General features: G+C 35.5%; 1 protein-coding gene across 2 annotated transcripts in view; it reads left to right on the top strand.

Moving 5' to 3' along the window:
- Window positions 1–27,725, top strand: part of GDPD1 (glycerophosphodiester phosphodiesterase domain containing 1) — a 40,294-nt gene extending 12,569 nt beyond the window's left edge. The window contains exons 2-10 of one of the 2 annotated variants that reach the window (XM_090290848.1): window positions 3,572–3,614; window positions 11,700–11,835; window positions 13,904–13,949; window positions 19,294–19,412; window positions 19,896–19,985; window positions 22,178–22,311; window positions 24,740–24,799; window positions 26,570–26,621; window positions 27,024–27,725. In XM_090290848.1, coding sequence (XP_090146974.1) covers window positions 3,572–3,614; window positions 11,700–11,835; window positions 13,904–13,949; window positions 19,294–19,412; window positions 19,896–19,985; window positions 22,178–22,311; window positions 24,740–24,799; window positions 26,570–26,621; window positions 27,024–27,146 — 803 coding nt within the window. In that variant the 3' untranslated portion in view covers window positions 27,147–27,725. The remainder of the gene's footprint in view (window positions 1–3,571; window positions 3,615–11,699; window positions 11,836–13,903; window positions 13,950–19,293; window positions 19,413–19,895; window positions 19,986–22,177; window positions 22,312–24,739; window positions 24,800–26,569; window positions 26,622–27,023) is intronic. The other variant, XM_090290849.1, reaches the window with a different exon arrangement.
- Window positions 27,726–27,994: the final 269 nt, after the last annotated feature.

Genomic DNA, 27,994 nt, shown 5'->3' with positions numbered 1-27,994 from the left:
AGGTTAATACATTTGATTCTTTATACCTTGAGTTTCTGTTACTATTAATTAGGTTGTCATAAAAATACAATCTAATATTATAAAAGAATAAACATTTTAATACTCTTGCAAATATGTTCAGATAGTATTGTATATAAAATATTTTAATGCTAATACTTGAACAGCACCCTAAACTTGAAGTGCCTCTTTTTGTTTAGAAGAAACTGGCTATTTTTCTAAAGTATTTGGAAACATATTTCCAAAGTATTTTCCCTGTGCATTTCATTAATTATTTAGTAATACTAAAATCTTTTAGTTTAAAAATATTTTAAAACTTATGACCAGCATATTATGCTAATTGATTCTACCTAGTGCATAATATTAGATAATATTAATTAGATACTTTCTATCTTTGCCCTTTTTATCATTAAATTATTCATGCCTTTAGTCAACAGTTGCCAAACACCAGTTACTATAATAATGGTATTAGTAATAAAAGCAATAATTCTTTACTTTTACTGAATATTCACTTTTTAAAAATAATTTATTTATTTGTTTATTTATTTATTTTTAGAGAGAGGGGAAAGGAGAAAGAGAGGGAGAGAAACATCACTGTGTGGTTGCCTCTCACTTGCGTCCCCAACTGGGGATCTGACGTGCAACCTAGTCATGTGCCCTGACTGGGAATGGAACCAGCGACACAGCTCGCAGGCTGACGCTCAATCCACTGAACCACAGCAGCCAGGGCTTGAATATTCATTATTAACTTAAATCTAATGCCATTAGCTATAAGATGCACAAATTTTTATGTAATGCTAAGAGAAAAGTTGCCAATTAAACTGTTACCATCCATTGTGAAATGCACCCTAACTTCAGAGATGTTTAAAACTAAAAAGCTAATCACTTTTCCAGTTGATGGCATGGCACTTATCATGTTAATTCATTTAATTATTCCAGTCCAATGAGATAGGTCCCATCATTATCCTCAGTCTTTTTTTTTAAGTATATTTTATTGATTATTTGTTACAGTAGTCCCAATTTTTTTCCCTTTGCTCCCCTCTGCCCAGTACCCCACTTTTGTCTAGCAATCCTACCCACCTTAGTTCATGTCCAAGGGTTGTGCATGTAAGTTCTTTGGCTTTGCCCTTTCCTATATTATTCTTAACTTCCCCCTGTCTATTTTTACCAACCAATTATGCTTCTTAATCCCTGAACCATTTCCCCATTTCTCCCTTTACCCCCTCCCAGCTGATAATCCTCCAAATGATCCCACACCTACAACCCTGTTCCCATTCTGGTTTGCCTTGTTGGATTTTGTTTTTATTTTTTTGATTCAGTTGTTGATAGTTGTGAGTTTGTTGTCATTTTAATGTTCATAGTTTTGATCCTCTTTTTCTTAAGTAAGTCCCTTTCACATTTCATATAATAATGGCTTGGTGATGATGAACTCTTTTAGCTTTACCTTGTCTGGGAAGCACTTCATCTGCCCTTTCATTCTAAATGATAGCTTTGCTGGATAGAGTTATCTAGGTTGTAGGTCCTTGCTTTTCATTACATTTGAATACTGCTTGCCAGTCCCTTCTTTCCTGTAAAGTTTCTTTGAAGAAATCAGCTTAGAGCCTTATAGGCACCCTTTTGTAGGTAACTCTCTGCTTTTCTCTTCCTGCTTTTAAGATTCTCCCTTTATCTTGAACCTTTGGCATTTAATTATAATGTGTCTTGGTGTGGTCCTCTTTGGGTCTAGTTGTTTGGGACTTTCTGTGCTTCGTGGATTTGTTTGTCTATTTCCTTCACCAAATTTGGGAAGTTCTCCTTCATTATTTTATCACTTAAGCTTTCAATTTCTTGTTCTTCTCCTTCTGGCACTCCTATGGTTTGGTTATTTGTCCCAGAGGTTTAAAGTTGTCCCAGAGGTTCCTAAGCCTCTCCTCATTTTTTTCAATTCTTGTTTCCTCATTCTGTAATGGTTCACTGTTTTTTTCTTCCTTATGTTCCAAATCATTTATTTGAATCCCAGTTTCCTTCCCTTCACCACTAGTTTTGTGTGGATTTTACTTCGATTCATTTAGCATAGCCGTCACTTCTTCCCTTATGCGTTTGCCGTACTTAAGCATATCTGTCAAGTCTGTGAACATCTTTATCACCAGTGTTTCGAACTCTGCATCTGTTAGGTTGTCTATCTCCTCGTTTGTTAGGTTGGCTATGTCCTCATCGCTTAGTTCTCCCACTGGAACCTTGATCCATTCCCTCTGTTGGGCCATACTTCTCTGTCTCCTCATCTTGACAGGCTCCTGTGTTTGATTGCCTCTGTGTCTTAGGTACAGCCGTCGTACTTGTTATGTTGTAAGGGACGGGGCCTTAGGTATTCATCAGTACGGGGCAACCCATTTCACCATGTGGCGCTGTATGTGGGGGAAGGTCTGAGAGGGAACAATGCTACTTGCTCAGCATTCTCCCCTTTTCCAGGCACTTCTCCCACTTTCGTATGGGACTGGCCCCTCTCTAGCTGTTGCCCGGGTCGTCATTCCCAGAGTGGGTGGGTCTGTGGACGTTCTAGGACAGTGGGGCCCTTTAAACAAGCAGACTCTGCTGAGAGACCGGCAGTTTCTTCCTTTGCCCCAACCCCCACTGGTTTGCACGGTCAGAAGCAATGAGGCTTTATTTTCCCTGGTGCTGGGACATTGAGCTGTGCAGTCTGGCCTGGTGCTGGGAGTGCTGCCCAGGTGTTCTTCCCGACTTTTTAAAACGTGTGACTGCGCTTTCCAAGTTGGCCTGCTGCTGCCACCACCACACCGTGTCCTCTCCGCCCCGGCTCTGCCCCTCCTACTTGTCTGGATGAGTATTTCTTCCTTATATCATTCTTTGTTGGACTTCCATGCAGCTTGATTTTCTGGAACTTCTGGTTTTCTATAGTTTTGAGGTAGTTATATTCCTTCTTAGTTGTGGAGGGAGACTGTCTAGGCCTCCATCTTGGCTGGAAGCTATCCTTAGTCTTATTGATAAAGAAGCTCAGCCTAACTCCGAGATTAGGTAACTTTCCCAGGTTACAAAAAAAAATCAAATAGATTTTAGAGCAGAGATCCTAAGTCCAGAGCCCCACTCTCAACAACTATACTATACTGCCATCAGCCAAGGTAATTAAAACATAATCTCTTATTTTAAGTAATTCATGCCAAAGGAAGGGAGAGATAGGCATATAATTTATGCTATGAACGATAAATGCCTTAGTAGAGAAATACATAAAAGACTGTGGGGATACAGAGAAGAGATGGTTTAACTGTCTCAGGAGGTACCGAGTCATCTTCTGTTTTCTCTACAACAAGCAGATATTATAGTTTTTAAATTATGTTTAGGTTCTCCTAACCCTCCTGTGTTGCTGTGGCAGCGTTTTGATCTTTGATTCTTCCTGGTGCAGCTAAAAAAAAAAAAAAAAAAAAAAAATCAAAATAACACTGTACTGTAAAACACTTCAATGTCTGCAAAATATCTAAACATCAAGATTCAGAAGATGTATCTTATTAAAATAAATTTATGAAAAAATAAAATGTACAAAGCATTAAGTAAATGGAGTTTAAATTTAATGTTTTTACAGGTGCTGGAGAAAATTTAGAGAATACAATGACAGCCTTTCAGCAGTAAGTATATAAGACTATTCTTCTCCAGTTTATCTTTAAAGTGATGATGATTCACAGAGTGAAGATAGTATACATGTAGCATCCATCTGTGATAGTTGTTTCTATTTTATTAAAATTGCTTTTTTATGTAGTCTGAAGAGTTTCAGTTCCCGGCAACTGAAAAAAACTAGACCAGAGTTTGGGTAATCAAAAGATACTGTAGTTTGAAAGTTGAAAGAAGACATTTATAACAAGGAACATACTGTGTGTAATGCTAATTAGTCTTGGAGAGCAAGAGAAAAGGAGAAAATGAAACAACTGTTACACCAGCTGCTGTTTATGAATAGGATTGCGTCTACTTAGTAATTCTTGTACAGACCTGAACCTGTAATCTGGTTTTAAGACAGGGAATGTAAAAAATTAAACGTCATGAAAGATATTACCTATCCATATTGATTTTCTTATGTAATTCTTAAGCCATTTTTAAGCATATAATGACAGCTAAGGAATCAGGAGAATTTGGCTAATGTTTTTATTCTGCCTCTCCTCATTCAAAGACACCTTAGACATTATTTTTTCCAGTTATCAGGTCAAAAACGACTGCTTCTCTACATGTTGGTTTCATCTAAATCCTGTCCCCGTGGACTTGTCATAGCTTACTTTTCCTGTTCTATGAGATGATGCCTTTGAGTATAATCTCAAAAGTCTCTTACAGTTTTAAAATGCAGACTCTTTCCTCCTATCATAGACTGTGAAACAATCATTTAAATTACTTTATTTTTTCTACTGAGGTTATATAGCTAGGTAGCTATAGCTAAATATGTGTATACTTTCATGTGTACAATTTCTACACACATATTTAGATACACACTTCATAAAGCATATGTATTATGACAGGGAGGTAAAGATGAGAAGATATAGGAGAAAGTATAAATAGTTGGTATGGGAAGCCTGGTTAAGATTAACCAGAAAATTGAAAAGATACCAGGACTCGAAAACAATAATTTGGTAGAGAGAAAGGATGTGAAATGTTTTGAAACTGGAGAAGCCTGTGTCCATGCTGCCTCTCATCTCCCAACCCAATAAGCAGAGACAGGGATGGAATCTACGGGCGCTTTATTCAGATGGTTGGGGATCTAAGAAGACAGCGGGTTTGTACCCTAACACACTGTCTTAAATTCCATTTTTATAAGGAGAAGAAAAGTGCTGGTAAGAGGTTTGGAATTCAGGGAAAAAGTTCATCAGATAAAATCTTCAGCATTCTTTCCTCTGTGTCCTGGGCGGTGGTCAGATCACCCTGGTGCACAATGGCTTAGATAGCATCTTGATTGCTTGCAGTCCTGAGGCACAAAGGTGGAACTGCTTACAGTTTCCCGAGTCAAGGTGGTCATACCTCCAGTTCCTGAAACAGTAGCTTTTTACATACATTGATTACTAAGCTTCTTGGCTGTTACCTGAAACTAAAATTTCCCAACATTTGAGTCCCCCATCAGTTTGAGATTAAGATGTGAGGGTATCGTCGTCGTCGTCGGCAGCCGTCCGTCTCGAGAGACGATGGTGTAGCTTCTTAAGAGTCTATCTGCACTGCCGAGAATGGCTGTGCAGTCCGACTCGGGAGTGACACGGTATCTGTCTCCTCCTGTGTTGAATCGACATCTTACGATGACGCTGGAGTGTCCTCTCCAGTGAAGCTGAAGCTACAGAGCCTGGGCAGGGTGATATGGAGGGTCTGCTGTTGCCCATGCAGCAGACCCCCCCTCTCTTCGCAGCTGAAGGGTCCAAGGGAAAGACGGAGTCAATACAGCTTGGCTTCAGGTGCGCCGCAGGAGTTGCCGGTGTTGACTACAACGTCAAACCGCCTTAGGGACTCCGGCTCCGGATTTTCTGTCGGGGTTTACTCCCTTAGCCTTTCCCTGAAGAGGTATGCCGCAAGGCAGCAGAGGTTTTTTGGAGTCAGAGTTTTCCTTCTCTGATGTGCCCTGACTGGAAGATCGAACCAGCGACACTTAGCTCGCAGGCCGACGCTCAATCCACTGAGCCAAACCAGCCAGATGTGAGGGTATGTGGACCAGGTATGTCTAGGAAGTTGAAAGGACCTTAAGAATGTATGGAAAATTAATTCATTATATTATAGTGGAGCTAAAGAAGTAATTCGGACTGACAAAGAAATAATTGCATCTCCTAAATTATAAAAAGTTCTTTATATGGCTCTTCAGTAATTTCTTGGGAGCAAGGATCTTTCCTTATTGATCTCTCAATCTCTAACACCTAGCCGTGGTGCTAACAGACTCTTAGTAGGTGCTCACTAATAAGATAGGGAATGGGGCACTCAAGAAGAAAACAGAATATTAGCCCAAGGCAGATGAAGTAGGTAGAACCCTGTCCATAATAAACATAGAACCAAAAACTAAGGAATTGTACCACACACCCACATACTCACTTACTAAACCCTTGAGTATGTAAAATCTGGTTCTTAAGAGCTAATAAAATTAGGTTATTAAACTAGGCCTCCTTTGTAAATACCCATAGGAAAATTTGATCCCTGTGGTATTAACTTGAATGGTAAGAGAAAGAAACAAATTGTATTAGTAATAGCTAGAAATGTAAGTTGACAGTCAAAGTAATTAATTGGCAACCTGATTCTCATGATAAATTTTTTAGATTGTCTAATTAATATAATACTAATGATCTCATCAATGAAATGGGAATGATCATTCAACCTCAGTGTTGTGAGAAGTATATGAAATTCAAATAAATTCCTTAACATAAATTCCTGTTGTAAATTGTATGCATTCTGTGGAGTTTCACATCTTGTTTTAAAGCTAGAGTTTTAATTTCTTTTTCTGAAAATGTTGAGTCCTGGCTCCCTAACTTTTTTTCAGTGTTTGTCATCAGCTTTTCAGAAATTTAGCTACAAAATATCTGGTGTTTCAATTAAAGTAGATGCATATTGTGATGTATGAAAAATTTGAAGGCCAAAGTGATAAATTCTTTTCTTGCTTTGTTCTAGCTATTTGTGTATCAAATTTGGGATAATTTTATTAGGATAATTAATAAATTGTCCTAGATGCACTCACCATTACTCTAAATTTTCATTTATTAGCTTGTTAATAAGAGGTAAGCATGCAATAAATAATGTTTTGCATGTAACGCAAACATTTTTAAAAATAGCATTTCAGCTAAAGGCAAACTTTATACTTAGAAAGGTTTCTTAGGTAATAGGTAAGTATAATTTTTTTAAATACAGGAAAATACAGATAACCTTTGGTCTTCCCCTTCCTTTACACACATACCAAAAAAGGAAAGAAAAGGGAAAGTAAGACTTGTTCATGGTCAAAAATCAGTAATACCATTTTTTGACTATATAAAGGACCGAATTTATTTCAAAACTATTAGCTATATATTTCACTTACAATTTCTACAGTTTTTATCATTTTTTAAAAAATTGAACAGTATAACAATATTTAAGGAAATTTAAAAATACAGAAAAAGAATTCTATCAACCTAAAAACTTTTTGTTAGCTTATTCCTTTTTGAATTTCATTTTTACACATTTCTGGCTCTAACAAAGACACATTGGCAAAAACACTGGATATCCTTTAGAAGAGGACACTTAAAGTTAACAACTTAATTATTTACATCTTAGAAAGAATTACATTAAGGAGCCAGGCTGCTTGGTTGGTTTCCTTTAACAATTGGTAATCAGGACACTGATGGAGGAGGGTTACCTAAGGAGAAGTAAGGGAGCAGTTGGACTTTGGCCCAAGGTACTAGACTAGTAGCCGTTGGGTCTTTTGAAATGGGATGCTGATGGGGGTGGATCATTAGAAGCAGGTGAAGTAAGAAAAAATGGGGAACATTTCAGAATCATTAGATCTGGGCTAAGAATCTTAAAAATCATCTAGGCCAACTCCCATCATTGGATGCTTGCATTTCTCACAACCGCATTCTTTCCTTTTTAACCCATGAATTACCACATGTTTTTGAGAAACATTAAGAAACTTACTTCATTGGTAAAACTTGATTCTTTAATTGTTATATAATATTTTAATATTATGTGTTTTAGGTTTAAGTACTGTATAACAGAAATACATTCACTCCATTTAGGAGATTCACAGGCAAAATAAGAATCATGAGTGCTTATATATTTAAGAGGATGTTAAGTTTTTCTTTGGTCAAATTCCTGCTGTAATTCATTTTTTTAGATAAAATATATTCATAATGTAAGCATTCTAATTTTCCATTATAAAAGTTTATGCAGGTGTACCACATTTTATTGTGCTTTGCTTTCTTGCGTCTCCCAGATCCTGCATTTTTTCTTTTTTTTTACAAATTGAAGGTTTGTGGCAACCCTGCATTGTGCAAGTGTTTTGGCTCCATTTTTCCAACACTTTTTGTCTCTATATCATTTTTTGTAATTCTTGCACTATTTCAACCTTTTTTTTTATAACTGTTATAATTCTTAAGATGACCTGTGATCAGTGACTTTGGTGTTACTATTGCAGTTGTTTTAGGGTGCCATGAACTGCACCCGTGTAAGACAGTGAACTTAATCATAGATGCTGTGTGTGTGCTGACTGCTCCACTGACGTTCCCCATCTCTCTCCCTTTCCTTGGGCCTCCTTACTCCCAGACATACAATAATATTGAAACCAGGCCAATTGATAACCCTACAATAACCTCTACGTGTTCAAGTCAAGGGAAGAGTCGCACGCCTGTCATTTTAAATCACAAGCTAGAAAGATTAAGCTTAGTGGGGAAGGCTCGTTGAAAGTTGAGACGGGCTGAAAGCTAGTCCAAACAATTAGCCAAGTTGTAAACACAAAGGAAACATTCTTTTTTAAAAAAAAATTATTTACTTATTTGTTTATTTATTTATTTTTAGAGAGAAGAGAAAGGAGAAAGAGAGGGAGAGAAACATCACTGTGTGGTTGCCTCTCACTTGCGCCCCCAACTGGGGACCTGACGTGCACCCTAGTCATGTGCCCTGGCTGGGAATCAAACCAGCAACACTTGGCTTGCAGGCCAACGCTCAATCCACTGAGCCACAGTTGCCAGGGCTACAAAGGGAACATTCTTGAAGGAAATTAAAATTGGTACTCCAATGAACACATGAATAATAAGAAAGCAAAACAACCTTATTGGTGATATGGAGGAAGTTTTAGTGGCTTAGAAGATCAAACGAGTCACAACATTCCTTTGAGCCAGAGCCTAATCCAACTCTCTTCCTTTAAGGCTGAGAGAAGTGAGGAAGCTGCAGAAGAAAAGTTTGAAGCTAGCAGAGTTTAGTTCGTGAGGTTTGAGGGAATAAGCTGTTTCTATAACATAGAAGTGCAAGGTGAAAAAAAAAAAGTGCAAGGTGAAGCAGCAAGTGCTGATGTAGAAACTGCAGCAAGTTATTCAGAATATCTAGCTACGATAATTAATGAAGGCAGCTATGCTAAACAGATTATCAATGTAGATGAAACAGCCCTATATTGGAAGAAGATGCTATCTAGGACTTTCATAGAGAAGTCAGTGCCTGGCTTCAAAGGACAGGCTGCCTCTCTTGTTAGGGGCTAAAGCAGCTGGTGACTTTAAGTAGAAGGCAGTGCTCATTTACCATTCTGAAAATCATCGGGCCTTAGAGAATTATCCTGAATCTACTCTGTTTGTGTTCCAAAAATGGAACTATAAAGCCTGGATGACAGTATATCTATTTACAGCATGGTTTAAGTCTATAGCTGACTTAGGTAGTGATTCCTCTGATGGACCTGGGCAAAGTAAATTGAAAACCTTCTGGAAAAGATTCACCATTCTAGATGTTAAGAACATGTATGATACATGGGAAGAGGTCAAAATATCAATACTAAGAGTTTGGAAGGCAGCTATGCTCACCACTATACCACCAACGCCGTATTCAATACTAAGAGTTTGGAAGAGTTGGTTCAAACCATTGTGGATGACTTTGAGGGGTTCAAGACTTCAGTGGGGGAAGTAACTGCAGCTGTGGTGGAGATAGCAAAGGAACGGGAATTAGAAGTGGAGCCTGAAAACGTGACTGAGTTGCTGCAATCTCATGATAAAACATTAATGCAGGAGGAGCTGCTTCTAATGGATGAGCAGAGAAAGTGATTTCTTGAGATGGAATCTAATAAAGTCTTAAAGTGAAAAAAATATATAGAAGATAATTAAAATAGTATTGTTATTGTGGGATTATGGTTAAATATTTTCATCTTAATGTTCTCAGATATTCCTTATAATAGTGTCCTGATATGCATAAAGTCTAATGTAGGTAGAATCTATTCCTGGTGAAGATGCTGTCAAGGGAGTTGAAATGACAGCAAAGGATTTAGACTATTACATAAACTTAGTAACAGCAGGGTTTGAGAGGATTGATTCCAATTTTGAAAGACTCTACTGTGGATCAAATGCTATCAAACAGCATCACATGCTACAGAGAAATCATTCATGAAAGGAAGAGTCAACAGATGTGGCACCCTTCACTCTTATATTATTTTATGGAACTGCCACAGGCTCCCTGACCTTCAGCAACCTCCACCCCGATCAGTCAGCAGCCGTCACCACCGAGGCAGGACGCTCCACCACCAAAGAGTTCATGACTCCCTGAAGGTTCAGGTGATGGTTAGCATTTTAAAAAGGATTTTTTTAATTGAGGCATCTACATTGTTTTTTAGACATAAAGCTTTTGACACGTCTTTGAAGTCCTTGGCTATCAGAGTTTAAGTCAGTTACTTGCATTATAAGAGAGAGAAAAAAAAGGCAGGGCTTGGACTACACTGTCGATTTGTGATTAGTTTTAAAATCACGAAGTGTGAGTCTTCTAATTTTGTTATTTTTTATAGATTGTTTTGACTATTTGGAGTTTCTTGAGTTTCTATGTAAACCTTAGGTTGGATTTTTCTACTTTTTCAAAAAACATCATTGGGATTTTGAGAGGAATCACACTGAATCTGTAGATCAGTGTAGCATTTACATTTAACAATGTTAAGTATTCCAAATCATGAATGTGGGATGTCTTTCCATCATGTGTCTCTTTTAATTTCCTTCAGCAATGTTTTATAGTTTACATTATACAAGTCTTTCACCTCCTTGTTTAAATTAATTTCTAAGTTTCTATCCTTTTGATGCTATTGTAAATGGAATTGTTTTATGATACCCTTTCCAATATGGACTCCTCCCTTTTATTCCTCCTTGCTTAATTGCTCTGTATAGAATTTCTTTTTTCTCTTCCTTCTTTTCTGTCCATTAAGGCATTTTATTTGCACATATGTATTACATCCCTAGAAAAAGAATCCCAGGATTTTCCCTCCTGTGTATTTTTGTCTTGCTCCTTCATGGTCCATGATGCCCACTGAAGTCAGTATAATGAAACGAAACTGATGGGACAGAAGCAGGTTGTTTTGCCATTTTCCTAGATCTTCGAGTTGCACATCAAATCTGGGGCTGATTACTCCACACTTGCTCAACCTGCCTGTGAGATTCACAACAATTTTCCCAGCCCTGTGGTCATCAATAATTTCACATTTGCCACTGTAACTGCTTCGTCATCACAGTTCGAAACAGGATGATGGCTTTGGAGCACAGCCTAATAAGATCCTGGTGTTTACCTCTCTTCAGCATTGTTGGTGCTCTTGAGAGCATGAGCAGGACATTCGTGCACACCATTATGGCAGCACAGAAAGAAGGCCAAAGTGCTAGAATTTCTAATACTATATTGAATTAAAGTGGCAAAAACTGGCATCCTTTTCTTGTTTTTCGCTCCTTTCATTCTCTAGATATGGAAGTGTAGGCCCAGCAGGTTTGTGGCAAAGCAGGAACTGACACCCATATCTCCTAACTTCTGATGCAGTGCTCTTTCCATTTTATTGGGTTGACAGAAATAGGGTAGCTGGTTATAGAAAAGATGCAACATGATTCTCTTATTCTAAATTCACTTAAAATACTTTCACATTAGTGAATCATAGTAGATGACAGTGTTGAGAACTTTTTAGTATTAGGGCATGTTTTGCTGTTTGATTTATAATTCTGAATTTTACATCTGATATATGTAATCTCAGTGTTTATGTCAGTTTCAGAATGTCATTATTCTTTGTATTTCTTCAGTGCAGTTACACTTGGAACTGATATGCTGGAGTTGGACTGCCATATCACAAAAGATGAGCAAGTTGTTGTGTCACATGATGAGAATCTGAAGAGATCAACTGGGGTCAATGCAAACATCTCAGATCTCAAGTACTGTGTAAGTCTAAAAATGCATCATAAACTAATATGTAGTAGGTATGAAGGCCTGTAAGATTTTTAAAACCAGTGACTATCAGAAAGCACTTCAATAAATAATCTTTTTAAAATGATAGTGGTTAAATAATGTCAAGGAAATTTTTAAAAACTATTCTGCGTTTTAGTGAAGATGTATTCACTACGTACGTATGTGGAAACTTAGTTTTTTTGGGTTTTTCTTTTTTAAGATTTTTTATTCATTTTTATAGAGAGAGGAAGGGGAGAGAGAAAGAGAGGGAGAGAAACATCAATGTGTGGTTGCCTCTTGTGTGCCCCCAACTGGGGACTTGGCCTGCAACCCAGGCATGTGCCCTGATGAGGAATCGAACCGGCGACACTTTAGTTTGCAGGCCAGTGATTGGTCCACTGAGCCACACCAGCCAGGGCAGAAACTTAGTTTTATAAGTGTTTTAACAACATTACCAAGGTTCTAAAATGTATGACTACCAGAGTTCAACTTGCCTGAGGTAGTCTATAATTTGTTTGATTCAGAGTAAATATATGTTAGTTTTAGTCTTGAAGTATAGGAAAGAACCCTTTCAAAATCTTATTTTAGTAGTGTACATGCTCATTATAGTAAATACTGATAAATAAAAGGAAAAATGCTCAATTTTGCCACCTAAAGAAAACTTACATTAACATGTATGTATATACCCTGTATGTTGTTTATATGGTTGTGATCCTGTTGTATATGACAGTCTTTTTGAACATGTTGACATGATACACATTTTTCTGAGCTTTTTCTTTTTAATAAACTTGAGTTTTTAGAGCAGTTATATGTTTATAGCAAAATAGAGCAAGAAAGAACACAGAATTCTCACATAACCTCTGACCTGAGATAGGCATAGCTTCCCCCAGTCCCCACTATCAACATCCTGTACCAGAGCGGTGGGTACGTTTGTTACAGTTGATGAACCTACATGACACATCATCATCACCCGAAGTCCATAGGTTACATTAGGGTTCACTCTTGGTGGTGTCCATTTCATAGGTTTTAGCAATAGTGTCATATGGAATATCATTGCCCTGAAAATCTTCTGTGCTTCGCCTGTTCATCCTTCCTGCCCCTCCCCCAACCCCTGGCAACCACTGATCTTTTTACTGTGTCCATAGTTTTACCTTTTCCAGAATGTCATAGAGTTAGAATTGTACAGTATTTAGGCTCTTCAAATTCCATGCTTATTTTTCATAAACCTTTCAAATGACTGCAGCTGATCCATTGAGTGAATATAGTTATCTTTAACCATTCGTCTATTGGACTTTTGAATTCTAAGTTTTCACCATTATAGGTAACACTACACTGAACACCTTTGTGCATAAAGATAAAGTTTTCTCTATATTTATATGCTTATATAACATTATTTAAGAGATATAAATATATGTTTATAAAGATACATATTTATATTCATTAAATATTTATGTGAAGATAATCTCTGTATTTAAAATTATTTCCCTAAATAGACTCCCAGCAGGGAAATTATTAGGTAAAAAGTTAGGAATATTTTATTGAAAAGATTAAGAATAATATATATATTGAAAGTTGCTGTTGCCAGCTTGCTTTTAAACAATGTTTAAAAGAGTTCTGGAATCTGATATTAGAATTCCCATTTTGCTGTACCCTTACCATTATTGGGCATTATAATTATAACAAACAAAACATTTCCTAATTTGCTAGGTTAAATTTTAATTAGCATTTATTTATTTGTGAGTTTACAGATATTTCTATATGATATTAAGTCATTTTTCTTTTTTTACTTTGAATTGTCTATTCTTGACATATATCTACTGAGATCTTTGTATATATATTATTGAGAAAAGGTCCATTTTAGATAGTACAGATTTCTTGTAGGCTGTGAAACTAATTATATGGTTAATTTACTGTTGAGAATATTTTACTAAAGGGTACCCTATGTAAACATATGTAGTGTTTTGTTCTTTTTTTTTTTTAAGAAGTAAATCTTTATTCCTTAAGACATTGAAAAGTACTTCTGAGTTTTTGAGCTAACTTTTTTCAATCATATCTTTTAAAGGAACTCCCAGCTTACCTTGGCAAACTGGATGTCACATTTCAAAGAGGTAATATATCCCATTTGCAGTTTAAACATTTACATTAAAGTGTATTCATTTATGCTGAGAATTAGATATATAGGCGTGTTCTGTTGCATAGTAAGTTCCAGCTAAAAGTGCTGCCCTCAAAACTTACTGTCTCAGACCTACCAAGTATGAAATCTTGACCCTGAAATGATGAAGTCCAGAGATTTAATTGGCCCATTCTATTAAAGTTATGTACAGTTAACTTAAGCCTGAATACTAATAACAAGAAACACAGATATTATTAGGGATACTTTGTACCTCTAAAGCTTCCAATTCTAGAATATTATTATAACTTATAGTGATCATAATTAATTAAATAAATGAATAAAAATAAAAGAAATTGAAGAGACCCTTTTCAGATCCTTACTGATTGTCTCACATTTGATTCTGTGTCATTTAGGTTTTCCATATTTTAAATTTTTAAAAGAATTCTATTACTCAAACAAACCATCCATTTCCTAGTCATCTTCACTTTTTAATGACCAGCATAGCAGTTTTCTTTCTTTTGAGGGACCAGTTCTTACAAAGAAACATGTCCCTTAGCCCCAATTCATCAGTTATGTTAGAATGGAGTGTGTTTGAACACTCCATTCCACCTTGAGATACAGGTTGCTGAGCGGGAACAGGCTCCCTCACTTACCACAGTTCAGCCTCATGTTTTGAATGATTCAGATGTAACTCAGGAAAGTGATAAGATGCTTCGTGATATGGTCCATGATGTGGCTTGCATATAGTTAAAACTTTGGTTAAATGTGAAGGATCTATTGATATTAATTTTCAAAAATAATTAACTGCTCTATGAATTAGATTTAAAATTGGCCAGTAAAATTTCTCTTTGGAAAACTTTAGAAAGGCAAATAAAAATTAGAAAAACTGTTTAAATTAGCTATCTCTAAGTGATATTTAGATCTGGTATTTGTTGATTTTTGCCTTCCAGGTAAGTATCATTAAGCCATGTTGGCTCAAGGAAACATTGTTTTCATTCTTGTAATTAGAAGTATTATACTCTCCAAGCTTTTCTAATATTTGTGTCCACTGTGGGCTTGTGAAGGTTAAGAAAATTGCATAAGTGAAGTTTTTTCTGTTTTTCCCTTTGTAGAGCAAAGCCTCACAAGATTAAAAGAGCTTTTCAGAATTCTAATTTTTCCTGGTTTTTATACCTGCCTTGTAAAGTCATAATACTTTTGAATGTGAAGAGACCTTTGAGACTATCTACTCTGTCTCTTCCTGTTATAGATAACAGGCCTAAAGATGTGAATTAAGGTCATACAGCCAGTAAATGACAGAGCTAGGACTTGAACCTAGATCTCCTCATTACCAGGCCAGGATTCAAATACACCTTATTGCCTCTCCATCTGGAGTCTCTTCAAATGCCTTATTAATAGCAATGCCATGAACTGTCAAGTTTCAGACAACTATAAAAAATAATTAACTTTAGTTCATATTGTGTTCATCTCGTTAAGAAGTTTACAATATTTGTAACAACTAATACATAGTACTATATAAACTTGACTCAGATTAGGCAAAAAGCTCTTCAGTTTCTTTCTCTCCCATTTCTCTGCTCAGAACTCTTGCTTACATTTCTTTAAATACTGAGGAGAGAGAAGCTATCGACTCTCAGAAGAATACATATATCAGTCCTCTCGCTTTCTTTGTGGTTCACAACTTGACTGGGGAAGAATTGTGTTTTCTTCTGAAGTTGCTTTCATGTGCCACAGGTTACATTAAAAAGAAGGAATATAAAAATGTGTTAACCAAAGAATTTATTATTTATCCTGCTTACTTGAAAGTAGTCTTTTTTTCATGGAAAAGAAGACTTTGACTAATCTAGAGTTGACTATAATGAACAGTTTTAAACTTTTAGCATGCCATAGAGGCTACTTCACTCAACACATCCTATGGCATACTTGCTTAGCATTCTCTCCTTTTTTTATTTAAAAAAATTTTCAATTATAGTTAACATTCAGTATTATATTAGTTTCTAGCATTCTTGTTTGTTATTTTTCCTTTTATTTTCCACCTGATTATCATCTGCCCCGAACAATACTGGGGACAAACTCCTTCCTCCAAGTCTTTTTTAAAAACATTCTGTGCTGGCTAAGACATCTAATTTAAATATCTTCACATCACTTTAACACATTTTTTTTTTCTTAGCACACTTTCATTTCCTTGTTTCCCCTCCCACTATTTGATGCGATTTATTTTTGTGTAATACGTCATTTTGTTGTTCCATAGTTTTTTGTCTGTTTGACCTTTTCCTAAGTTGATGCTTATGTATATCTTACTTCAGTGTGGATATCTATTGCCATGGCAATTCTTTTGCTTGCTGAATTAATTTTTCCACTCTTAACAAGCTAATAAAATTATTTTTAACTAGACTAGCACTATCTACAGAGAATTTTCCTTAGTGATAACAATTTTGTTTTTGCACTCTCCAGTACGTCAGTAGCCACATTTGACTAATGAGTGCTTGAAATGTGGCTCGTGCACCTCGGGAACTAAATTTTTAATTTTATTTAATTTTAATTTAAATAACCCTAGGCAGCTAGTGATTGCCATATTGAACTATTTAGAAGCAGAACATCATGTTCATACTTTTTAGGTTGTAAATAACAGAAACCAGTTTACACTAGCTTGAGGGGAAAAAAAATACTGATGTTATTGTCAACTATCTAGGATGATAGTGGCTCTGATGTTAAACATTATTGGATCCGGGGGTACAAAAAGGACTCTTTTCGCTTCATTTCATGAATCCGCTTCTCTTGGGTCTTACCCTCTTCTTCCGTAAATGGATTTTGTTCATGTAGCAGGGAATATGATCGCTGACAAACGCAAATTCACATCCTGCCTGCACTGTGACTGCAGGGGAGAAAGAAAATCTCCTCTCTGAGCTTCCGGGGGAAAGTTCTAGAGAAAGACACTGATTGACCCAGCCAGGGCTATGTGCCATCTTGAAATATTCACTGTGGACAGAGATAAGCTATTATGATTGCCCAAACTTAGGTCATATGCCTGTGTCTGAGAATGAATGGATAATTGGTCCTGTTTTTGACAGCCCAATGTATTAACATAATTAATTTTGTAGTACAATTTTGTAGTCTATAATAAGTCTAAACTTTTTAGTTAAAAGTGCTAAAAATCCATTTCAAGATAGTTCAAGGGAAAAAAAATCTTAAAGAATTTATTGCTTTTCATGACTAAGAAGTCTAGAGGTTATACACCTTCAGACATGACTGATGCCAGTCACTCAAACAATAATAGATCTCTATCTTCATTTCTTTGTCTGCTTTCATTTGTTAGCTTTGTTTTAATCACACCTTTTCCACATAAAGATGGACTTCTGACAACCTCAAAAGTACATGATTCACACAGCTGAGGATTTCAAAAGACCTCTCCTAGTGTCCATATTGCTATGCTTACATGGTGTTGTACTCTCTCTGTGGCCGTGGATACAGAGCCAAATGATTGGCAATCCCATCAGAATGACCCAGAGCCCCATCTGACTTACAAGGAGTAAGAAAAAGACAATAGGAATAGGATACAGAACAGACAAAATACTAACAGATTTTTCCTTTTTTTTTTATCTTTATTATATTAATGTTCTGACATAGATCTAATTTACTTTTTTGATATGCTCCTTTGTTTTGATTTGCTGTACAATAAGGATGGAGTAAAGGATCTTTCACCAGTTGGTTATTCACAGATTAGTAGAATTGAAGTTTCAGATGGAAGGGGAAATTTTTATAATAGTTATATAGTATGTATAGCATATTATATAAATGATTAGGGGCAAAAGGGACTAGGGAAAGAATAAAGAAAATAACCCTCAGAATATATAAAGGATATTTTTAAATCCTCTTCTAATTTTTTCATGACTCGGTTTTCTTTGAGTTGAGTTGCATTGATATGATTCTTCAACACATTATTGTATTAGCATGTTTTCTCTTGCCTGAACACATTCTCAATCTCTGAAAAAGTCAATGATGATATCAGAGCAAAACTTTGGAAACAATCTCAATACCCACTAATAGGTATAGAAGGGGAAAAATATCTTTTTCTTTCTACCCTTCTACATTCTCAGCTGGGACTCTGTAACAAAAGAGATTAATCAGAGAAAAACAAGCAGAAATTTATTAATATGTACATTTCATGGGAGAAACTCAGAGATGGCTGCAACCTGAGTTTATATGACATCTTAAAGCAAAATAAAAATAAAAATTAATTTTCAGAGCAATGACAAGACAAATGAAAAAGACTGAGTTTCTAAGGTGGCAAATTGTGGGAAGGTAAATATATGGGAGAATAATGGAAGATAAAGGCTAGTCAGTAGTTTGTTTTGTAGAGTCCTCCGGTGCTGATTAAGTGTCTAGGGTTGTTGGTGATTAATTTTTGTACTAATTTAAGTTTTGTTTTAAGGCACATAAGGGGAGGGCAGAGAGCCTTTTTTTGTACGTATCTGCTTCTTTTCAATTACCTTCAGTTCAAAATAATCCTTATACCAAAGCAGCGTATTTTGGAGTGGCGAACACTGCTACCTTTTAAGGGGAATGGGTAAACTAAAATAATTAAATTGATGTATGGCTACTCAATGGAGTATTCTATTTATTTATTTATGTATTTGTTTATTTTTATTCATTTTAGAGAGAGAGAGGAATGGAGAGGGAGAGAGAGACAGAGAAAGAGGCAGAGAGAAACATCGACTTGTCCCACCTATTTATATACTCGTTGGTTGATTCTGGCATGTGCCTTGTCTGAAAGATCAAACCCACAACCTTGACATATGGGCTATAACCAACTGAGCTCCCCAGCGAGGACTCAATGAAGTATTTTAAAAATGTTTAAAATGATAATTATAGAATAAGATGTGTGGATTCTATCAATGTCGGTATGGTCATGATATTGTATTATAGGGTTGCCATTAGGGAATCTGGGTGAAGGGTGTGCAGATCTCTGTTATCTCTTACGACTGCATGTGAATTCAAAGTTACCTCAAAGAGTTTAATGAAAAAACTTTTAAATCATAATTATAAATACAGTGTATAACATGCAATATTTATTTTTGCTAATGTAAAAAAATCAGCTTAAAATCTGTAGGTACACTATAACTCAAGATATGCACAGGAAAAAAAAAGAGTAGCGGTACATACACCAAATGGTCACAATGGTTATATCTAAATTGTTGCATTCTAGATGACTTCTCTTTTCTTTTTTAAACTTTCCATCATTCTGTAAGTGTCCTATTATGACTACTACTTCATCTCTTTTAATCGTCAAAAAAGGTAAAAGTTCTCTTTTAAAACTACATTTAGAAATCTTGCTTTCTCAGCATGCCAGTGTGAAGGAGAAGATAACCGGATTCCATTACTGAAGGAAGTTTTTGAGGCCTTTCCTAACACTCCCATTAACATAGACATCAAGGTCAACAACAACGTGCTGATTAAGAAGGTACTTCTGAGTGTGTTGTATCCGATTTCACAGACTAATAAGGCGACTGCATAGATTGATCATGTTCAAGGAAATGTGATGATGCTCTAGGGATCAGCATTGTTTTAAATAACGCCCTGGTAGAAGAGATCACTTTACTATAGGAAAACCTTTTTTCAGAGTTGTCATGTCTCAGTCATGGATAAAAGTGAGCTCCTGGGAACCAACAGTTCTGGCATTTATGTAATTAACTTCTAGTTTGACTTGTTTCATTTGTAGTTAGTATATGTCAAATTACCAAATAGTTGTATTCTATTAGATACATCATATAATGGTAAGATGTAAGTGAGTTCTTGTATTTTATAAAATAATCTGATGTTATATATTGCTTCTTCTAAAATTTTGTACTGTTCACTGGCAGATAGTTATAACCTCTTTTAATGAAATAATGTAAATGGACTTACAGGTAGGCACATGCATAAGAATTTGAACTTTCACTTGTAGGTTTCAGAGTTGGTGAAGCAGTACAGACGAGAACACATCACAGTGTGGGGTAATGCCAGTTATGAAATTGTCGAAAAATGCTACAAAGAGGTAACTCTTCAAAAAGTGATACAGAATGATCTTTGTTATTATTGTATATCTATAAGTGGTAAGTTATTATAGTAATAATTATTTTAAATTATCTTATTTCATAGCCTTGCTTTGAAAACCAATGGTACTGGGTGAAAGCAACTAACCAGAAGTTTGCTAATGGAGATAATGGATTTATAGATGACTGATTTAATAGAGATAATGGACCTTGCAATTAAAGTTCAGTATAATTGGACTGGTTTACAGGGTTACTGTTTTCACATACTGATATTGGTTGTTCACCATTATTTTATTATGTACATTATAAAACAAAATATTTCTATCTTTTAATGCCTGTTATTTGTAAGGTAATTGAATTTTTTGTGTAATTTTTAATTAAGGAAAAGTATTTAGTCCTGCTCTGTAGCTCAAGTTTTTCTTTACCTAGAATCAATCAAATTAAGCCAACTGGTATCAATCAAATTATGCCAGGTAGTCTAATAAGTAGGGTCATCTGACCTTACTTATCTTATGATTGAAGAAACTATATAAGAATTAGTTCTGATATATTGAAATGGTATGCTAAGACTCTATAAGCAAGCTTAGCTATATAATCAGTTAAGAGAATTTGAAATTCAGAATTTTAAAGAATCTAAAGAATTAAAGACTTTCTTTTGGAATACCAGCGATAGTGCAGAAGAAGTACGACAGAAATAGCAATTCCAAAATACAAAGAATTCTTTTGGGGAGACCTTCCTTCCTAGCAAGCAAGGCGAAAACCTAGATCCAAGATCAACAGCATTACAATCAAAAGTGTACTCGAGGCCCTCATTAAGGCAAGAAAGTTTGAGTTATGTGCAGCAGCCTCTCCACCCTCTCCCCTCAGCAGCCTTGCATGACTCTCAGAAGTACCAGTTACTGTTTTTAGTTCTCCAGTTCCAAAGTTGCATGAGTTTTGAGGGTCAGCCCCTAACCCTGTTTTTCCCATAAGCTCTGTTATTCTTAGAGTATGAATTTGCAGAAATCAATTTTTTTTCTTTCTTTTTTCTTTTTTTAAAGATTTTATTTATTTTTAGAGAGATGGGAAGGGAGGGAGAAAGAGAGGGAGAGAAACATCAATGTGTGATTGCCTCTCACGTGCCCCCAACCGAAGACCTGGCCCGCAACCCAGGCATATGCCCTGACTGGGAATTTAACTGGCGACCCTTTGGTTCACGGGCCAGCGCTCAGTCCACTGAACCACACCAGCCAAGGCAGAAATCTATTCTTCAGGAACTTGTATATTGTGTTGCAGCTGACACACCTGTATATAAATAAGCTGAAAATAGTTATGAACATAGGGGGAAAAGAAATCCTCAAACTTATTTACTCAATTTTTTAAAAAATAAAAAGGTGGGTAATTTAGAGCTAGTATTTAAAATAAATTACTTTTGTGCATGATTTTTCAGTATATTAGTTCTATACAGAAAATTCAAATTTATCATAATTTTTGTTTTAGAGACATATAGGAGGAGCCAGGGAGAGGTGTGTTTGGGGAGTTGTTTAAAGGGTGTAGAGTTTTGATTTGTAAGATGAAAAGGGTTCACACAAAATGGGACAACTGTAATTGAAAAACCAAAAAATAAAATTAAAAAAAAAAGAAAAAAGAAAAGAAAAGGGTTCACACATACATGAAGCTGGCATTCTAAGAGTAAGGGGTTCTTAAACACGTTTTCCAATAGAAACTTTAAATGGTGGTTAGATTCTTGGACTAGTTTACAAAATCCTATTTATATTTCATTTATAATTAGCTGAAAGATGATAAATTTGCAACAGTATTAATATATATCTATAGATATGTGTTTTTCAGCAGCAGTAAGGTTACTAACTACTTCACATCATCATTTCTTTATCTTGTTCCATTAGGTTTGGTGTGTTTAATCTCCAGTGATAAACACTATTAGCAGCAGACAGAAGTGGGATTACAAAAAGAGAGAGTGGGGAGCACGGAAACTTTAGTGTCATCAGTTAAAACTGTAGGGCGCCAAGATAGATACTGACCCATTTGGCAAAGATGAGCCATTTCTAAGTGTGGTGTGTTTGGGTATTGATAATTCAGGGACTGCTATTAATAGATGTCAAGATACAGTCTTGGGAAATTTTGAGGGCTGTGAAATAATCCTCTTTATTGGAGCAGTTGTAAAGTAACATATAATATTGTCTGTGTCTTGTAGAATTCAGATATTCCCATACTCTTTAGTCTACAACGTGTTCTGCTCATTCTTGGCCTGTTCTTCACTGGTCTCTTGCCCTTTGTGCCCATTCGAGAACAGTTTTTTGAAATCCCCATGCCGTCTATCATATTGAAGTAAGTGGTTTCCTGTTTTCATCAATTATCAATTGCAGGAGAACTAAGATAAAGCTCATTAATATCAATATTAATGATAAAGAATAGATTACTGTAGTTATTTCTGTGTTTGATTAGCTGACCTATATTAATTATGCTATATTTTTAAATCCCCACCTGAGGACGTTTATTTACTGATTAGAGAGAGAGAGAGAGAGAGACACATTAATGTGAGAGAAAAACATTGATCTGTTGCCTCCTATAGGCACCCAGACTGGGGATTGAATCCGCAACCTTTTGGTGTATGGGACGACGCTCCTACGAACAGAGCCACCTGGCCAGAGCAACAATGCTTTTTGACATAATTAAGACACATTCTCTAAAATGAGTAATAAAGGATTATAAGTATTTAGTCTGGACCCATCACATGTAACAATGACTTTCTTTAATACTTCTTAAAATCGGGTAAAAAGAATTAAGCTTAATAATTATTTTACTGTAACATCCAATAGCATTTGTCTTCCAACTTCCTTTCTTCCTAATTCATTGACAGCTATACAAAGCTGAAATTTCATTAAACTTCAAATACACCACTAGTATCAGTTCATTTAGAAAGAAAAACAATAGCCACCACAACAAACAACCCAAAAAAAGCCTCTGGAGATGGGACACAGAAAATGATAGAATTAATTTATCTAAGATACTTCTATGTGTGCATAACTTCCCTACAGGACACAAAGCCTTGTTTTTCACACACTAATTTACTACAAAGAAAAAAAAATGAAACACTTAGCATTGTCTGGCAAATAATAAGCGCTTCAGTAAATGATAGTTTTTCTTGTTAATTGTCTTTATCATTATTATTAAAGAAAGATAGCTTCATCTCATGATCCTGCACCCTCAGAATGTTATTTCTAACTATAAATTTATAGTAATGACTAAGTCATGACAAAGGAATTCAGAGTTTCTGGGGAGATCATTTAAATGTGATTTCACCAGCATGAAAACTTTTCATCCCCAAACAGAACTTTAAAAAAACTATCAAGCTGAATATTAGTCATTAATCATTAGAAAATATTGGTAAGCAAAGCAATTTGGTCAGTATCCTTGTATTTAGCATCTGTGTTTCATGTTAGTTTGAGTTTCTTAGTGATGAATATTTTTATCTGATCCCAGTTATATTTATTAGCAGTCTTTGTAGCTATTTCTCAGACGAAACAACAGAAATCACTTCTTGTTTACAAAGAAATAATTTTCATTTGCTAGCATAAAATGATTCCTAACCATTTATTCCCAAACTACTTAGCTTTCCTCTGGCCTGGAATGGACTACTGTGCTTTTTAGTTTTCCTCTGTATTTCTTTTAGAAGCTTGTATTATTGAAATACAGACATCTTAACAAACTTCACAGAATTAATCTTTTCTCTAAAAAGTGATTATGGATTAAGGCACAGGTAGAATATTATGTGTGTATGTTTTAATGTTTTGGTTTTTTTGTTTTTTGTTTTTAATGGAAGACAATCTGTACTTCCTAAGACAACATAATAATTTGTGTTTAACGAGGTAATTTGTATTTGAGATACTAAATCCCTGAGATTCCTGAAATAATAACCAGGACTTTCTGCCTTGGCTAGATTTAGGGGAAAAAGGGATTTTATTTAGAGAGCTTATAATAAAAACTGAAGTCAGAGAGAAAGAAAAAAACGAACTGAAGTGTGGAGACTCAGGATTATACTGAGGGTATGTTGATAGGTGGCTTTAGAAAGAAAACAGGAAATGAAGTTCTGGGGAGATTGAGAATCACTGTGTGCTGTTAAACTAGAAGCTGAGAAATCTTCATAGTAGAAAGGCCAATCAGAGACTTCCTATGGGCACAACCCAGAGTTAATAAAACAGGTGGTTGTGCCGCTCCAGGCCTCAAAGAGAGTGAAGAAGAAACCCAGCATAGCTCTAAAGGTCATGTCCTCTCTCAATAGCAAAGATAATTTAAAACGACGGGGCCTACGTCTTCAAATATTGAAAGGAAAATAAAAAACAAAACAAAACAAAACATGTCTTTGGGGCTTTTTGTCTCATTTTTACCCCAAATATTTTTTAATCCATGGTAAAGTTTAGTTGTGTGTTTAAATCTGCTATATATGGTACTAAATTATAGCAGACAAAGCAAGAGAAAGAGGCTTCACCAAAGGAAAAAAAAACAAGAGACATGAGCCCTGGACATTCAGGATCTCAAGAAAGGCAACTTTTTATTCTAACCTTTGAACAGTGGTCGCAAAAAGCCTGAAACCAGTGGAAATAGAGAACCCAAATGGGCTTTATTTTAATTTATGTTTGTCCTTTTACAAATATTTTGAGTACATACTAAGTGCAAGGAACTTTTTGTTTTTGAACTTATTTTATTTTATCACACTGTGTTTCTAATTTATGTTTCAAATTTTATTTTGTCACAGATTAAAAGAACCACACACAATGTCCAGAAGTCAGAAGTTTCTCATCTGGCTTTCTGATATGTAAGAATTTGAGTTTCCCGATATATATATATATATGTTATTGTTTTAGCTATATCTGTTAAAAAAAACACACTTAAATTTAGTGTGAGCTTTCTACATGTAATTTGTAACAGGGATGTGTTGAGTACTCACTATACACATGGCTGTGTATGAGTCATTTATAACTAGCTTACTTACTAGTCACGAAGCCTTAGGAGGAACCTAGGGAGATAATATCATTCAACTTCAGGAGAAAATGGAGCACGGACCCACCCCAAGTTAAATGATTTACTTGGAGTTACCTAGCTAGTTAATAGCAGATTTGGGGTATGGTATAACCATTCCCTTCTAATTACTTGTTTCTGCTAGCCTGCAGTCAAAAACATAATGTGAAGAAGTGTGTATAGTAATACAGTATATGTCAAATGTATATTGACTAATGGCACATTTCTCAGAAATGTCTGTAACAAGATTTAGCAGAATGGAAGGCCTGCCTATAGGGTGGGTATCTGCTTAATTTATTTATATTTTATTAATTAATTTGAGAGAGAGAGAGAGAGGAAGAGAGAAACATCAATTTGTTGTTCCACTTATTTATGCATTCATTGGCTGATTCTTGTATGTGCCCTGACCTGGGATCAAACTGCAACCTTGGTGTATCAGGATAATGCTCTAACCAACTGAGCTATCCAGCCAGGGCTGGGCATCTACTTAAAAACATTTTTTTAAGTATTTTATTTATTTTTTTAGAGGAGGAGAGAAACATCAACTGCTTGTCTCTCACATGCCCCCAACTGGGGACCTGGCCCGCAACCCAGGCATGTGCCCTGACTGGGAATCCAGCCAGCAACCTTCCCGTTTACATGCCAGTGCTCCAACCACTGAACCACACCAGCCAGGGCTGGGCATCTACTTTAAAGAAAATGCCTTAATTCCTAAGACATGTTGAGTTTATTTTTAGGTAAAAAACGCATTTCTTGTGCTGTATTTTGTTTTAAAATGAAACCTTGAATGCTTAAATAATAGTCCTTAGTCACACAGCCTTTTTAACTTAGCTCCTCTTTCAAAGAGATGAAAAACTAATTTCATCTTTTCTCTGTGCCACAAGGTTTATTGTTTTTTGTTTTATTCCTGATTTAATTTCTAGTTTTCAAGGACACATTTTTATATTAATGCACCTAATTTTTAGTTTCTGTTCTTTAATCACTCTAATAAACATAAACAGAATAGAAATTAGATGTGTAACTTTTCAGTACGATTAGTTCCCATCTTGCTCAAGTGATTTGTATTCTAAAACTTCACTTGTAAGTTGATTTTTTGGAGCTAAAAAATGCTTTTTTGCTGTATATAGGATAGTGTAACTAATAGACATTAGATTTCTAAGAGAGCTCACACAAGACTAATCATTCTGTAAGTGAACTATGGTGTTATAGAACCTGACCCAAGTCTACCATCTTATTTTAACTTGCAAACTTAGGAATGCAGACTGCGTTGAGCTGCTCCAATAAGAATTGGTCTTTTGATGATCTAATGGCAACAAGGAGTGGGAAGAAGGTTCTGGTTATTCACCAGCAAGCAGCCAGCAGCAGCGAAAACAGATCCAGCAGTTAAACATAAATGCATCCACAGCCGCGGTTATTATTTGAGGCCATTGTTTATATTGCTGAAACATTGGGATTGAATTCAACTAGGAATTATAAACTCGAAATTGACTGCATTAGGACTAAGGACTAATTTTAGTGCTTCGTAGGGCTAAGAAGTACTTAAACCTGTTCTGCTTTTCTTTTCTAGTTTACTAATGAGAAAAGCTTTGTTTGACCACCTCACTGCCCGAGGCATTCAGGTAAATTTCTGGAATGAAGCATCTTGGCAATGGCATAGTTTACCAGTTTAACACACATGTAAGGGGCAGGAACTTTTAACTGACTTCATTTGGTCCCAGCTCTGATGCTGCTGCTTTACTGGTTGACATATGAAGACCTTAAGCCCTGCCTTACAGTGAACAGGAAAGCATTGGCATTTCAGTAAAGTCCCTGTATGTGGAGGTGAGAGGAGCTGCAGGCAGAGGGGTGGGACAGTGCGCATTTAATGAGCAAAGAGGAATTTTTTAAAGAGTTCAATGAAAACTACATGTTTAAAAGATTATTTCCTAAGTGTGCTGAGATTGTAGTGGATAAATGTTATTATAAAAATAATTTTTTATCTTAGCACTTCTTCTTATACTTCTCATGCTTCTAATTTTCAGGTGTATATTTGGGTATTAAATGAAGAACAAGAATACAAAAGGGCTTTTGATTTGGGAGCAACTGGGGTGATGACGGACTACCCAACGAAGCTTAAGAATTTTTTACGTAATTTTTCAGCATAGAAAAGGAAGTACTCAGAAGCATTCAAAGAAACCATGAAAAGACCTAAGGAAAAAAAAAAGCTTTCACCATCATTTTTTGAAGCCATTTTCAGAATGGTAAAAGGTTTAATCAGTTAAGTTTTATTACCTCATTTTTAAGCCTATCTGAGAATGTACACACAATATATTGTGTATTTATTTTAAATAATATTGCATATTTTGCATTTGTAAATAGTTTGTTTAGAAATAACTGATTGTAAGATGTAAGTAGAAGATTATTGATCAAGATTTCTGTATATGATTCTATTATTATAAGTAATTCTGAAATCAAAGACTATTGGATAATTTAATAATTTCACTGGCATAAGGTCAGCTAATTAGTAAAACAAAACTATTGAAGTCCACTACAGCTGTTTTGAGTCGTCATGTTATTTCCAGGTACATCTTAGTTAACGGGGGAAAAGACTATGGAAGGGGAGCTTGGAAGTCATTGATGTGGTTGTCTGACAAGTTGTACATGTTAATAACAGAAAGCAGACTCAAAGACTAAACTGCAAGTTTATTACCTGATCAGAAATAAAATCTGTAGACTGAATTAGATTTCTTGATTGCTGTTGTTCATGGGGACATTCTATTTGGAATCTTCTTCAGGTGTGTAACATTTTTTTTGAAACATTACATTTGGACTTATCACTTGCAAATTAACACAAGACCCAAATAGTCATATTTTTATGTTTCCTGTATAGAAATATAAATTTTCCATTTTGGGCAATGACTATTGAGGCCTACATCTAGATTTTAAATAATACCTTGAATCCTAATAATCAGTATGAAACTGATGAAAGTGCATATCATACTTTTTGATACTT

Source organism: Furipterus horrens, unplaced genomic scaffold (genome assembly GCF_987537825.1).
Source record: "Furipterus horrens unplaced genomic scaffold, mFurHor1.1.pri manual_scaffold_11, whole genome shotgun sequence".
Classification (NCBI taxonomy): domain Eukaryota; kingdom Metazoa; phylum Chordata; class Mammalia; order Chiroptera; family Furipteridae; genus Furipterus; species Furipterus horrens.
The sequence above is the reverse complement of the archived record's forward strand: the minus strand, read 5'-3'. Positions and strand labels throughout refer to the sequence as shown.